General features: G+C 51.4%; 1 protein-coding gene across 2 annotated transcripts in view; it reads left to right on the forward strand.

The window, feature by feature from the left end:
* The window catches only part of DENND2A (DENN domain containing 2A), a 51944-nt gene extending 38089 nt beyond the window's left edge, over positions 1 to 13855 (forward strand). For both annotated transcript variants that reach the window (XM_082754893.1, XM_082754894.1), the window contains exons 14-20: positions 2558 to 2706; positions 9032 to 9209; positions 9868 to 9909; positions 10926 to 11043; positions 11660 to 11899; positions 12709 to 12795; positions 13139 to 13855. In XM_082754893.1, coding sequence (XP_082611019.1) covers positions 2558 to 2706; positions 9032 to 9209; positions 9868 to 9909; positions 10926 to 11043; positions 11660 to 11899; positions 12709 to 12795; positions 13139 to 13170 — 846 coding nt within the window. In that variant the 3' untranslated portion in view covers positions 13171 to 13855. The remainder of the gene's footprint in view (positions 1 to 2557; positions 2707 to 9031; positions 9210 to 9867; positions 9910 to 10925; positions 11044 to 11659; positions 11900 to 12708; positions 12796 to 13138) is intronic.
* The last annotated feature ends 1260 nt before the right edge of the window (positions 13856 to 15115 follow it).

The raw sequence follows: 15115 nt of genomic DNA on the forward strand, positions 1-15115 counted from the left end.
ACAAGGACCAAACCGAAAAAAAAAGGCGGCCAAAATGAGTTACAGCCAGCAGAGGACAAAGTCCCTGTGTCTGTAAACACTGGAATTAGTGAAACCTGCTTCCTCACTCTCCCTCTTCTCTGAGCACGAAGCAGTTTCCGTGCCCCTGCCTGCTGTCCTGCCAGTGCCCTTGTGCCAGTGCACGGGGGAGCTGTTGCAAAGCAGGATGTGTGCTGGCTGTGCAGCGCTCTGCCTGGCTCAGCAGGGTGCAGCGCACCTCTCCTCCTCGGGCGGCTGCTTTCTGCAGAGTGTAATCGTCCTTGGGACCCCTGCTCATTGGAATGGGAACCTGGCCAGCTGGGGAACCAAAAGTGAAGGCAGGAGGAGGGCACCAAGGGGGAGCATGACTGCTGCGAATCCAATTTCCTTGGAAACCCAGGCTGGTAAGGGAGGATCTGTGAATACGTTAGAAGGATGAAGCAGACACAGAGAAACACTGAATGCTGCCACTGGATTGGTTTCCTCTTCTAGCATTAGGAAACCTTTAATATATGGAGAGTGAAGAACGACCTTCATATTCTTTGTGTTTTTGGCCTTCAGAAGGAAGATTGTTTACAATCAGATGCTCAATACTATTAATAGTAACAATGAGAGGGTGAGGGTGCAGGGCAGAGCAGGAAAAGCTTGCTCAAGACAGTATTGGGGTAATTGGGAGCTGAGGAGATTTGGGATACAGTTCTGTGAAAAACAACTGCAGCGATGCCTTTTTGCTGTTTCGCAAAAGCAGCTGTTTTGCAAGCAGCTCTGAGAACAGCAAGTCCCAGCGGAGCAGGAAAGAGAAGGCCTCGTGTCTGCGCTCAAGGAGAGGGAGAGGGAGGAGGATACCAGGGAATGTAACAGGACCAACCTAACTGATTGCTGAAAATACGTAGGAACGAACTACATAATCAGCTGATATGAATCTAGAGGGTCATAAAGTAGTGAGAAATAGCTTGGATTTGTGAAGAGCCATGTTAAACTCATGTAGTTTTCTTCTCTGAAGTACCAACTCTAGAGAGGAAAATGCGGAAGGCTTTTTAGGAAAATGTGGGGAGGCTTTCAGTAAAGCACTACGTGCTGACATTCTCATTAACCGAACTGAACAGGCCAGGCTAAATTAAATTTCTGCAAAGCACACGCATAGCTGGTTAAAAATCCGCACTCGAGGAGTAGATTCCCTGTGGTGTGCTTGGCAGGCGGTGAGAATGCTTCGGCTGCCTGCTTCTAGGATCCGTGATGCTCGTTAGTTAGCTCCTTGATGGCATAAACCCACGTTTGTACAATTGGTGGATGACAGCGCTGAGATGGGATGCAGGCACTTCGGAGAGTTAGGGATTGAAATTCAAAGTGACCTTAGTAAATTCAGGATTTGGTTTGAAATTCAGCGTGGATAAGAGCAAAATGCTGTGAAGGAGAAATCAGCAGTCTAATACGACATGGAAGTATCTGACTGAGCAGCAATACTTCAGAAAATGATCTGGTGGCGTAGAGGCTCATAAAATGGGCGGAAATAACAATATGGTGTTATCAAGACGATCTCTGGCATTGTGAAAGAAAGTGAAAGGCTGAATAATGAAGGAAAGCAATTTTCCTGCTCTCCAGCATTGGTGGAGACTCATTTGGAGTATCGCTTTCAAAACAAACGTAAACAAACTCTAGGAGAAAGCCCCAGAGAAGTAGTTCCACTTACTAAGTGGTTTAGAAAAGACAGGCAAAGCTTGAGAGAATGGTTTGCTTAATACGGAGAACAAAGGACAGAGAGGGACAGGTGGTGATGACCTCCGACAGACAAGAGGTTTCCTGCAGAGCAGAAAGTGTCCACTTGTTCTGATTGTATACCCAGAGTAAAACAACAAGTCGGAGAGGTAACTTGCCACTGAGAGAGCTGAGCTCTGGGCTTGGTGTTGGTAAGTAAGGGTGGTTCAGAACTAGGGTAGATCTTACTGTGGGGTTTATGAAATATCTGGCTTTGGAAGGTCTCAAGAAGAATTCAGTAAGATCTGTCTAAGATAAGGAGTGTGAAGTGCCACGATGCTGTGATGGCAATTATTTAAATAGATATGAACAAGGGAAAATGCCCACAGGCTACAAGGTACTCTTTCCTGTAACTGGTATCAAAATTTATGGTCAGTAGAATAGACATCCAGATGCTTGCAGTAAAAAAGTAAGTAAATCAAATCTGTAAAAATAAGAAGGAAAATCAGCAAGTTTCTGTGCCACTCTGTTGCTCAAATGTCAGAAAGCCTGGAAGCCACTTAGCTGGACACAAACTAGTTTTCCTCCTTCTGAAGAGCTCCCTGTCCTCGGTCCAGTGGGGTGGACTTGTGAGCGGTCTCCTGCTGTGCGTATTGGGGTGGACTCTGGATGAAAGAAGGGTTGGTGGGAGGTCTTTGGAAGATCCTGTTGGAGGGCTGAGCACCGTGTGGTGCCTGGCAGCAGTCAGTGCCGCGTGGTAGCTTGTAAAATACCCGGCGGGTCCTCGCTTCCTCGGTGTCGGCGGGCGGGGAGAGCTGACCTGTGGTCTTTTCCTCTCCAACAGGTAATTGAGCTGCGGCGGCCTCTTGACTCCAGGCTTGAGCATGTTGATTTTGAGTCCTTGTTCACATCCCTCAGCGTGCGGCACCTGAGCAGGGTCTTCGCCTCCCTGCTTCTTGAAAGGAGGGTGATCTTTATCGCAGACAAGCTCAGGTACCCTCTTGCATTTCCTTAAACAAAACGCTGTTACGGAGGGGAAGCTGAGGAGACTGCACTGACTGAGCTCTTTGCCCTCTTCTTTTTTTCTTTTCTGCTTTTTCCCAACTCATATCTGATGTAAGTAGGGCTGTTGTAATTCCCAGGAGTGGGGAACTCAAGCCGTGCACCGTATTTTAACTTGGCAGCTTGCAAAAAGTGAGCTGCTTCCCATCCCCATAGAGAACCAAATTCCCTTTCCTCTAAAAGGTTTCAGAGTAGAGCCCTGGTACTGAGGAACCTCCTCTTGGTCTATGGTGTGCTGCACAGAGCCGTGCTGATGTTCTAAAGACCTCAGGCAGAGGTATCTGTCCCTTCGGGATTGTTCCCTGATGTCACAGCATTTGTTTCTTAAATCTTTAAAACTTGAGCTTGAATTTTAATATCGGTTCTTTCCTAAAGACTTGTGGAGGAGGAAAGTAAAGGATGCAGTGAGGGGGACGGGGACAGAGGACTTCCCCCTTCTATTTTTAAATTTGCTCAATTTGCTTTTTTCTTTTTTCTTTTTCTTTTTTTTTTTTTTTTTTAAATTTGCTCTCCAAAGTTAGAAAAACGGGCCCAGGTTTCTTTAAGATCTCCTGCAGCTGGTGGCTGGCCGCTCTCCAGCCCTTGAAGCACTTGAGGATTTAAGGAGGAGAGCTCGCCAGGGCTGGGGAAGGAAAAGCTGCCTGGATGAGTAATGACACCGAGGAGCACGCTCAGGTTTCAGGAGCGTACGGTGCCCCTGAGCTGTCTGTTTTCACAACTCCCAGCCAGCGGGCTGCAGTCCTGGGGCTGAGTGCAGGGGCAAAAGATGGGGAGGCCCCTTCCACGGGAAAGCTAAGGGAAAAACTCATCCTGCAGGGCTCCAGGGCTCTTGAGGGCAGAGCTGAGGCAGTCTTATCACAGGAATAGGAAAGCTGGGGAGAGGGAAGCTGTAGGATCCAGGCAGCGCTGGCTGCTTGCAATTTTTGGCATCTGCCTTGGGTCAGGGAGGGGAGATTTGCTTCTTTGTAGTCAGTGATACATTATACACATAGATGTGTAGTGTTCTGGATGTTTAAGCCACACTTGAAATGCAAAGCAGTCAGACTTGCAGAGAATGCATCCCAAACTCTGTATTTCTACATACATGATTTATGTGATAATTTATGATGACAAGCTTTGTTTTCAAAGGTTTTCCTTCCCTGCTATAGAACAAATTTTACATTTTGGGAAAATCTGTTAAGGACACAGTTGACATATTAATCTCTACGTGAGGCTGGGTGGTGAGAATGGGTGGTAGGGTTTGGGGCTGTTTTTGTATTTTCAAGGCATCTCTTCAGAACGAACCTTTACTTACCAGATCTTTTCCTATCAAATCTTTTTATGTCAGCACACCACTGTGTATTCCGAGCATGCTGTGTTATAGAATATCTCTAATTCAGAGCACTTCCATGGGCTGATACTTGTTTTTTCCCCCGTATCTTCTGTCAATATATCCAGAATCTTTAGGAATGAATCAAACTGCCCAGGCCTGTCAAAGAGAAAAGAGAGCTGTAGGATCATACTTTTTAGAATTTGCTATATATAACATAAACTACTTTCTTCTGTGAAGAAAAAAAAAAAAAAACAACTCATGTTTTAAAGATCCAGGGTCTGTTAGACCACGGGACTCAGATTCAAATATTTATTTTAGACTTGCCAGCTGTCTACAAGGCTTTCAGCATTTGATGTATGTGAGAAGACCTTGCTCCTAGTGTCAAGCAGTTTCAGGAGAGTCTTCATTTTATTTTCCTCCAACAATATATGAATTTTCTCTGGTTCTCCTTGTTGTAGAGAAAAAACTTCAAAACGACCCCAAAGGACTGCAAAGGCATGAAAAACAGAAAACGAAGGAAATAACCCTCAAAATGAAGTAAACTTTTATTTTTAATCCAGTCCAATGACTTGAGTGCACTGGATTGGTGAGCCTTTTATAGACGAGAGGTCTACAACCTCTTGTATGTGTTGGTAGAGATTCCATGTTCTGGATGCCGATGGTATTGTAGGTACAAGGCCTTCTGTCCAAACGGTGCTTTTCCTGGGACAGGAACACGCTGAACTCAATGAATACTAAATGGTATTGACTTCGAGGGTGAAAATGCTGGTTTCGGGGGAAAGAAAAGAAACATTTTTTGGCAGTAGCTTAAGAGAAGGAAAAAACGATAAAAGCAGCTGTGCTAAACTACTCAGAGGTTTGGAATGCTAGAAATCATCCAGCCGAGGTGGATTAGTGGGGAGAGGGCAGGTGACACGATGAAAGATGCATGATAAATGTCATTTGCAGTTCTTCGTGCAGGCAGTATCACTAACTATCTGTGCACATGTGTAAGGTACGTATGGGTGCAAGTGATGGAGACTATGATGTATGCCATTTATTTTTGTCTCTTCATTGCTGTAAAGTCAGGCCCTGGGAAAGAAAGATGAAAGTTCTTTTGCCAAGTGCTGTGTGAACTGTGAAATGTTTTCAAGCTGAGCCAAAAAAAAAAATGCATCTAACAAGTGTACAGCAAGTGAAATACTGTCTTTTCCATCTTTAGAATGAACACTGAGTGTTTTTTAAAGACCCGTCAATCCAAAGCTTGGCAGCGGAAAAGGAAAGAATTGGGTTTATTAGCTGTTGGTTTCTCTCTGTCGCTATGGGAACTGGAGTATACGTTCCCTCGCGAGCCAGGAGGATGACTTGGTGAAAACTGTGTAGGTCTCTGCAGTCTTCCCCACCTTAACTCACTCCCAGACTGTGAATTAGTCCTGGGGCAGTGGAGGCAGTGGCACAGGGAAGGCGCTGCAGCTCCGTTCGTTTCTCACTGAAACCACCTGGCACGCAGCTCGAGGCATCCAAGGCCAATGTTTTAGAAGGCATCTTCCAAATAAAACCGTCCCGATTTCCCTGGGTGCCTAGTGCCGGGCAGCTTTTGCTGGCCCAAGTGAGACGTGTCCGATTCAGAGGGCTTTTTAAACTGGGAGATGTACACAGGCTTAAAATCAAGGCACCATTTTTCCAGCTCTCCTCAAAAGCCTGTTGTGGGGCTGACCGACTCGAGCAATTGCGTCTGCCCCGCCAGAAACCACAGCTGTGTCAACAGCACAGAGTGCTCATTGTTATCAAAGGCAGATCTGAAGGAGAGTGGACACTTCCAATGTGGTCATCCCAGGAGAAGATAATTAATCACTAAGAGCAGCCCTTTCTGTGCGCCGCAGAAGCGGCCTGAGCTGTGCCTGTGCATTCAGCCTCACAGGTTTCTTGGTTTCGTGTTGTGGTTGGGGAGAAGAAACCCAAGGAGGAGGTATGTACATCAACTAATAGCACGGTTTCTTCAGATGCCCTTAATGCTTGCTTCTTCACGTGCACCAGCCCGCCTCTCTCCGCTGGTGGAGCCTGGCAGCATCCAGGCAGGGGGTGCCATGTCACAGTGCAGAGCCTGGAAGCTCCCCGCGCCTGTTAAATGCTGTAAACCAAATCCGTGATGCAACATAAGTAAATCCAGATGTTAGGCAGTGTCAGAAACCCAAAGGTGTTTGTAAAATAAATCCTGCTGTAGCAGAGCTTATTAAAAAAAAAAAAAAAAAAAAAAAAAAAGTGGCAATCAAGCCATGCTGGCATTTTGCAATTTAACGTATTTTTAGCATTTTGGTGGGTGCAGGGAACAAAGGGCTTACTGGCAGTAAGCTCCAGAAGGCTGCTTGATTCAATAATATTTTTCAGAAATCTTTCAGGTATCCCAAAGCCAAAGAAAGATTCAGTCTGGTGGGTTTTTTAGCATACGCTCTCGCCTTCGAAGCAGACAGCTGGAGAACCTGCAGTCAGTCTGAAGCCTGGGAAGAAAATAACCAAACTGAGCACCCAGCATCCTTCCTCTGAAGCTGTTGCAAATTGTCAGTGTCTGTTAGAGCAAGTCAAGCTAGTCTTGGAGCAGGTTTTCCCCAAGAAGAAGAGTTTCTACCTAGCTGCAGCTGGTTTGTTCGGATTCTGCGTTGACCACCTCTGTGCAAGGTGCTACCAAAAGCAGCAGCTGCGTTTGCTTTTGCAAACATGCTTTGTGTAGGGTGCTGTGTGGGGGAAAGGCTATTGTTTAAGCAAACAAATAGGTACGCTATCTTCCGTCTGATCAAGGGAGTGCCCAGCCAGGGAGGTCTGTACATCAGCCAATACCCAAATCAGCCCTTTAGGGAGAGAACATGACGTGGTTCTTTGTGTGCTTTGGTGCTTTTTAGCCCCCGTACTATAGGAGTCATTGTCTCGAGCATCAGGTGTACAGCTCAGCCATGATCTCTCTTCAGGAGGCTGAGTGAACCCATGAGGATGTGCTCAGGATCTTGAAAGTGTGCTTTAGAGACTTAAAAGTATTTTAAGGATTTGCTGTTGAAATCAAAAGTCTTAAAAACAGTGTCTGCCTCCCGTATGAACAACTCACAGTGAACTTCTGTGGCCTGATATTAGTGCATGGCACTCCCCGCAACAGCCTGCAAGCACACGGGTAGACCTCTTAATTTCTGGTGGCACCTGGAGCACAGCAAGCCAAACACAGCACCCTGGGGCAGTGTTAATTCATATGACAGCAGTCAGTGTGGTGGCTGTAGTGCATATGTCCTGGGATTTCAGGATTTTCAGTAGGGACACTGGCTGTAGCTGGCCAAAGGCATCACTTGCCCTTTTGGTGTAAGAGCCCTGAAGCTCAGTGTCCGCTGCTGCTGCTGGCTGCAGAGCACACAGTTACACGGCTGGCACAGAAGGAATTCATCAGACTGGATTCCCTTGCATGGCTCAGTAACCTTGTCTGATTCAGGACAGGGCTCTTACATCACTGCAAGCTGCAACTCCTGAGGCTGTCTGCAGGGGACATCAGGCAGAATCACACGCAGGAGAGATGCTTCAACAATACCTCATCTGTGTCCCTCTCTGAAAACTGCTCTGCCTTCAAGGGAGGCTCACAGACCTCAGCCCCAACAGCCTTACTCTCCAGAAATTCCTTCCATGGGGGGGAAGTGTTTCAGAGCAGAGATCAGTAGGATTTTTCCTGGAGGTGAGGAGGCATTCACAGATGGAAAGGTAGAAGGGGAAGCTATCTGTTTTTGCTTCCCACGGCATGGAGCATATAATTTGAGACTTAAACAGCTCTCTGACTTCCACTAACTGGACCTCAGCCATCTTTCCTCCCACTTAAGCTCTCACGTACCGTGTGTACTCACTGCGACTTGAGAGCAGGGCTGGGGGAGAGCAAGGCACCATAAGTACACTGGGAGACAGCAAGCCCTAACATCTCACCATGCCATAAATAACCACCTCCTTCAGCAGCTCGCTGCTCTTCCATGGAGCTGTCTGGAGCCACAAAGACCCCTCCGTTGGCTTTTGTGTGCCATCTATTAAGTAGGTTCCTCACCTTTAGGAGGAACCTCCAGTGGTGGCAACAGTGCCACGGTGCTAGGTGGGGAAAGCAGGGGGAGTTCCTGCAGCTTTTAAAACTGAGGAGTGGAAAACACGCTCGGCAGTAATGGAGGAGGAAAAAGCCCTGCTTTTGCACCTGCTAGCATGGCCTGAAATTTGTGGGTGTGCGAGTGGAGCCACCTGGAAGAAGGCAGTTTTTAAAGGATGTCATTAGCTTGGGCTGCACTTCCAGGAAGGTACATCTACTAAATGAAAGTTACAAGTGAAGAAATTTGCTCTGATGTTGGTCCCACACTTCTTCTGTGGGAGTTGGGTTCGGGTTTATGGTGTGTTTTTTGTTGTGTTTTTTTGTGTGTGTGTTTTTTTTTTGTAAAAGTTACCATTTATTACTAGCTCTGTGGTTTCTTATCTCATTACATTCGTTCTGTTTCTCTCTGATTCATCACCTACCTTGCACGTGTGGGGTGTAGGCAGCCGTGCTGGGCAGCTTTCAGCAAGGGCTGGGTGGTGAGGGCAGGCGCAGCTGGGGAGCAGCAGCAGGAGTGAATGCAGGGAAGGGAGAAGGATGCTCTAAGAGCTTTCCGTGGCTCTCCTGCACAGTACAGGCCCTGTTCTTTACTGAAAGGGTTGTTAGGCTGCCCAGGGAAGTGGTGGAGTCACCATCCCTGGAAGTCTTTAAAAGACATTTAGATGTAGAGCTTAGGGATATGGTTTAGTGGGGACTGCTAGCGTTAGGTCAGAGGTTGGACTCGATGATCTTGAGGTCTCTTCCAACCTAGAAATTCTGTGATTCTGTGAAACCTGGGGCTTTCCCGTGGGAAGAACAGGGGCAGAAATTTAGGAACAGAGCTCGGTGATGGAACAACTGGAAGAGATTTCTCTTGGTTTATCTTCCAGCACGCTCTCCAAGTGCTGCCACGCCACGGTGGCCCTCCTGTACCCCTTCACCTGGCAGCACACCTACATCCCCGTGCTGCCGCCGTCCATGATCGACATCGTGTGCTCGCCCACCCCCTTCCTCATCGGCCTGCTCTCCAGCTCCCTGCCCCGCCTGAAGGAGCTCCCGGTGGAGGAGGTGAGCCATGCCCTTCACAGCGTTTCTTCCAGCAGGCTGAGCTGACTTCTGCCCTAGGAAGGCTGCTACCGAGAGCCACATTTGCCCCTGCTGCTGTAAGGCAAGGCTGGGTGTCACCACAGAAAGCTGCCAGCCGCCGCTTGGTGGCTGGGGGTGTGAAGAGACTGAGAGCTCGTGCTCTGGCTCCTGCAGCCAGAAGAAAGACCCTCAGGGCCCATCGTGGCAGAGTTTTGGGCTCTGCCTTCTCCAGAGCCTGGGAACAGGGAGCTGGGATCCCCCACAGCAGGGCTGCTGCTGCTGGGAGCTGATTTTCCTCAAGTTTCTCTTGGTCCCTGGGTGATGTTGCCTCGGGGCTGAGCGCAGAGTCTGCAGGAGTGACTTTGGGATGCCAGAACTGGCAGAGCTGAGGCAGCAAGGAACGGCAGGCTGGGCCAGGAAAACAGCCTCTGCTTGTCCAGGCTGCTCTGTGGTTTGTGGCGAAGTCGTGAGAAAGCCGCAACAAGGCTCCGCTCTTGGCTCACGCGGGGGCCTCCTCCAGCTGCCGCGGTGGTTGGGAGGAGCAGGGCCAGGCCTCCAGCGCTTCCTCCAGAGTGGCTGTGGACCAGGATAAACCCTGATGGTGGAAATAACCCTTTTCATCTTGCTCTCTCGCTCTCAGGTCCTCGTCGTTGACCTGGTGAATAACCGGTTTCTGAGGCAGGTGAGCAAAACTGTTCCCTACCCGGTGCCTTCTGTCCCCTTTCTCTCTTTTTTTAATGAGGGGGAGACACAGCATTGAGTACTTCAACACTGAGTACCCCTTCGGGGTACCCTGTAAGACTGAGGGCAGAGCTGAAAAGCCTCAGCTGAGCAGTCATGGGGAGCAGCTGTGGCTCTCCTCTCACACACCCTGCCCTGAGCAGGGGTCTCAATGATTTCTTTGCCCTGCTGCCTGGCCTAGGATGTTGTGATTTCGTGCTCCACTCCAGTCTAGCTGTGCAGACAAGATTGCTGATTTTTTGCTTCCCTCTGTCACAAAGGGGAGGAGCCAGGTATTTAAGGGGAGAGGCCAGATGAAAGAACATGCTCCTGGCCTAGAAGCTGCTTTTGCAGGTGGCTGAGCGGTGCTGGCTGCGTGGCTCTGTCCTGTGCCTCGGGTGCTGTGGGCGAGGAGCACATTTAACACATTTCTGGCTCACCAGCGTTTGCGTCCTGTTAGCAGGCAGCGGGGCCAAACGCTGCGCCTCACGCCGCTCCTCTGGAGGCCCAAGCTGCGTTGTGTCATCTCAGCCTGGGCTGCTGAGGGCTCCCACACGCTCGCAGGCAGTTCCCGGCTGTGCTGGAGCCTCCAGAACACGAGCGGTGGCGCCTGCCTGGCTGCGAGCCAGCATTGTTCGCCTCAGCCCTGTTTGTGGCGGTGGGAGTGCTCACACACAGACCGGGTGGCCAAATGCGAGCCCTGCCAGGTAGCCGCTGGGCTCAGACACCTGAAATTCTCCCAGAATAGGGCAGCATTTGGGAAGGGAGACCCCCCCCCCCCGCCTTTCTCTTTCCTCTCATGCTTCTTGACAGCCCTGGCTGGGAGGTGCTGGGAAAGTGCCAAGTGTGTCAGGAGTTTTCTTTCCCTCTCCCTCTCCCCACCGCTCCTTCCTAGTGCTCCCCCTGCCGTGTCAGGGGCTGGATAGGATCTGAACTGCGGTCCTGGGCGCTGAGGAGGTGGCTGGCTGTGTTTTGCAGATGGAAGATGAGGACTCCATCCTGCCCAGGAAGCTGCAGGCCGCCCTAGAGCACATCTTGGAGCAGAGGAACGAGCTGGCGAGTGACAAGGAGGAGGGCGCCGTGAATGGCAAGCAGGGTAAAGCGCAGTGCTGCTCAGCTTAAAACTGTGTCTCCTCCTGCCCCTTTTGCCTCCTGTCCCTTCTTAGAGGAGAACTAGGTTCATATTGAATTAAGCACCACAGAAATTAGAGTTAGGTCAGAATTGTCCTTGAAGCTTTATTAAATATTCCACTGCACTGACAACCATTTCTCTTTGTGTGAAGAGAAACAGTTCTTATCCCCTTCACGGCTTTGTCCTTCCTTCCCTTATGGCTCCAGGGAACAACTGTAATCCTTTCTGGTGGGTTTACGCAGGCTCCCTGCTCTTGATGGCGTGAAGGATGCAGACTCCTCCAGTGGACAGTCCGCACACCCAGCTAGTCCCAGGGGCAGCAGCTGCAAGTGGCTGGGCTCTGACAGCTCCTGGGGGGCAGTGTGGGCATAGCCTGGTTGCAAAGGAGCCAAGACAAAGCTGGGTGACTTTCAAAGCTGGGTGACTTTCCTTTGCCTTGGAAAAAGAAGAAAAAAAAAGCATAGTTTGTACCCAGGAGTGGTACGGCCCCGTGTGTACAGATGTGTAAAGGAGAACACGTCTTTTCCTAGCACGCCCTTACAGCGCTGTCCTCACTGCTGCCTCTTTGTCTTCTCCTCAGAGACCAGCCCGCTGAACGAGGTGGTGTCCGAGGCCTTTGTCCGTTTCTTCGTGGAGATCGTGGGCCACTACTCCCTCTTCCTGACCCCCGCTGAGCGCGAGGAGCGGACGCTGCAGCGCGAGGCCTTCCGCAAGGCCGTCTCCTCCAAGAGCCTCCGCCGCTTCCTGGAGGTCTTCATGGAGACGCAGATGTTCGGGGGCTTCATCCAGGAGCGGGAGCTGCGGAAGCAGGGGGTCAGAGGTGAGGGGCTCTGCAGTCCTGGAAGCCCTGCTGTTGCTCCCAGGAGACGGGAGATGCCACCAGCTCCTTCTCCAGCAGCGTGGCCTCCAGCAGGAGGCTCAGTGCCTGTGCAGAGACATTGCAAGGGAGGTGGCAGGGAAGCACTGGTGCAGGCCAATGGTTTGAATCTTCTGACAGCCTTGTGCGGCCTTCAGGAAGTTGCTCAGCAATTTTTTGTCTCTGTTTCCTTGTCTTCCCCTCACAGGAGGGTGCTGAGACGTAGTGTTTGCATCATGCAGAGGAACCAGCTGCTGGAGAATAGGGTTTTTTATGTGGCTTACCCCACTGTCCCTAGGACTCTACTGATGGCTAAAGTTTCTCATCCGTGCTGCTGCTCAGTGCTAGCGTAGCAGTTTCCTCCAAAGCACTAAAGAGCAACGGGCACTTAAACACGTGGCTGAGTAAAAGAGTTCTTGCGGTGTGGTAAAATGTGGAGCATGACAGCTCCACAGATGATCTCACCTTCTGCACTCTGCCATGTTTGTAGCAGAGTGAGCAGAGGTTTTGTCTCCTTGTGTGAGGCACAAAAGATCAGCCAGCCCTGCAGTGGTGGGGAGGAGGTGGTAGCAGGGCTCATTTGCTGGGAACCCTGCAGACACGGACCAAAGCTCCTGTCCCAGATCTGGGCTCAGCAGGTGGAGGAGGTTGGGTGGTTCCCCTCTCATGTGCAAGTTCATTGGTAGGCTGTAACAGCATGTTGGCAGATGCACATTCTAACTTTTATTTATAGGGATGCAAAGTAAGGGTTGTTGACCTCTTTCTTCCTGCAGGTCTGTTTGAGGTACGGGCTCAGGAGTACCTGGAAACACTTCCCAGTGGGGAGCAGAGTGGAGTCAATAGGTTCCTGAAGGGACTAGGTAAGGGACCGGCAAAACCACCGGCTGCTCAGAAAGCTTGGGACTCTCGTTGCCTCGAGATTTGGCAGCAGAGAAGCTGCTGAAGGGTGGCAGGACTCAGCTAGTGACTGAGTGGGGCTTCCTGCAGAGCAGCGTGCTAGCCTTGAGTGGTGCCTGGCCACGTAACCCTGCTCTGGCACCGTGTTGGCTCTGCCTCCCCGTCTGCCTCTTATCTGGAGGCTCGCGGGGAAGCAAAGTTTGGGCCACGAGCCGTGCCTCCCAAAGGACACAGATGGGTCTGAGGAGATAACAGACGGACGCCTGTCAGTGTGGGAAGCCCATTCTCCTTTCTCCTTCTCTGCAGGTAGCAAAATGAAATTCCTCCACAAAAAGTAAGCGCGAAGCATGTCCTCGCTCCGCAGGAGAGAATGGCCTTACCGTTCAGCACCCGATCAGACGTACCAACGCCCCCGTCCCGCCTGTTCCCGGGGGCCAGCAGCCTCGGGCGAGCTGACCGCGGCCGGGATGCGCGCGCAGACGTGCGGTGCCACGGGAGGATCCGATGGCTGCGGGGCTGCCGGGACAGGTCTCTGGATATCCACAGTACCATGCACTGGACCAAGCACTCTCTGAACTCTGCGCTAGCACGTTGCAGACATCCCAGCGGATCGGATCTCTTAGCTAGTCAAATTTTTGGTTCTGTTGTATTTTTTTTCTATTTATATCGGGGTTAGGACGAATATTAACCGATGCCTCTTGCCCTGCCTCCTCTCCGCCTGGTGCTGCAGGAGGCCGCAGTGGGACTCCGCGAGGCTGAGCTGGCAGAGCTCCGGCACCGAGGAGGGGAGGAACAGAGGAGTGTGGCCGTGGGTCTCTGCAAAGCGAGGACTCTGAGGACCGCAGGGCTGATGTGGGCTGACCAGGAGGAGCTTCGGAGCAAGCGGAAGGGCTGAGGGGGAACCACTAAACCTACTGAGGACTCGATCGTCCAGCCAGCCACCGGGCCGGCTGCGCCAGGGGGTCCTGGCGAGGAGAGGCCTTTCCTTATGCAATGTAATTAAAAACCAGTGGTGTAAAAGGCGTGCAGCCCCTGGGGTGTCTTTGGGGGGAGAGCTGCCTCTGCCCACCTGCCTGCCTGGCACGGAGCGTGGGCTGGAGGAGACATCAGGCGGCTGAGCCCGCACCCCGAGCGGTGGCCTTGTCCCCTGGCCCAGGCTGCTTGCAGAAGGAGCCCAAAGGGGAGCTCACCCTTGGGGTCTCGCTCTGGAGACCCCCTTCAGGTCACACAGGTTCTCCTCTCCCACCTCTGCGTCTTGCTGCCATCAGCTGAGGCGCTGCCTGCTGCTGGTGACATCTCCAGCAGTGTTAGGAAGTGGGGCAGGTGCTCTGCAGCAGGAGGTGGAGGGCAAGTAGCACGTGAGCCTGATGCACAGTGGAGGAGGCCAGAGCACCGAGCAGAGAAAATCAGCAGCGTGTGCAGTGCCAGCAAGGGAACCCGCGGTGTGGTGTGAGGTTGGTCACCTGCTGTGTCCCTGTTCTCTTTTTAAAAGATGTTTTTTTTCTTTTAATGAGAGCAAAATGGGGTTTTGCAAAGCTGAAGAGCACCCATGCCTGCCGGGGTGCCCGTAAAGCTCCACACAGCAGTAAGATAAGCTGAGCTTTTGGCTCAGTTCAGGCCTCTCGAAGCAGATGTGGTCCCATCACTAGGCCCAGGAGCTCCGCGTGCCCCTTCCCACACAATGTTTCAGTACCGTGGGACTTTGCCCTGCTCCACGGGCACCACAGCAGGGAGCTGGGAGGCTTCCCATGGTGCCCGATGCAAGCAGGCTGCTTGGACTCAAATTTGCGTGACGAGGCTCAAACACCGGCAGCTTTACCTGCAATATCCTAGCAGCCCAGAATAAATCGAGTCGTAAAACAGCCATGTTTGTGCCTTTTGGGGGCTGCTCTGCAGCTACTCAGTATTTTGTTAGCAGCTCTAAGGAGAGTGGGGCTCACACCTACCCAGCGTACGGCATCCAGGGGTGTTAAAAACCAAACAGCATGAAAAGCACAGCGACAGAAACATTTACAGCTGTATAATTAAGGATTTAAAAGGAAATGCAGGCAGGAAACGTCGGTCTCAGCTGCAGGACGGCCTCTCCAGCTTCACTTCGAGCCGCGTGGCTCGGGGAGCAGGGTGCCGGCGTGCCGCCCGGCGCTCTGGATGCTGCGCAGGAACCCACCTGCGAAGACAAACCCCGGAGAGCAGCGGGGCTGGCTGCAGCCTCAGGGCCCTGCAGAGCCTGTGCAAGGTGCCACGGGCACGCTGCCTCCTACCTCTCTGCCAGGAGACGGCCTT

Source organism: Aythya marila (genome assembly GCF_965140915.1).
Source record: "Aythya marila genome assembly, chromosome: 1".
Classification (NCBI taxonomy): domain Eukaryota; kingdom Metazoa; phylum Chordata; class Aves; order Anseriformes; family Anatidae; genus Aythya; species Aythya marila.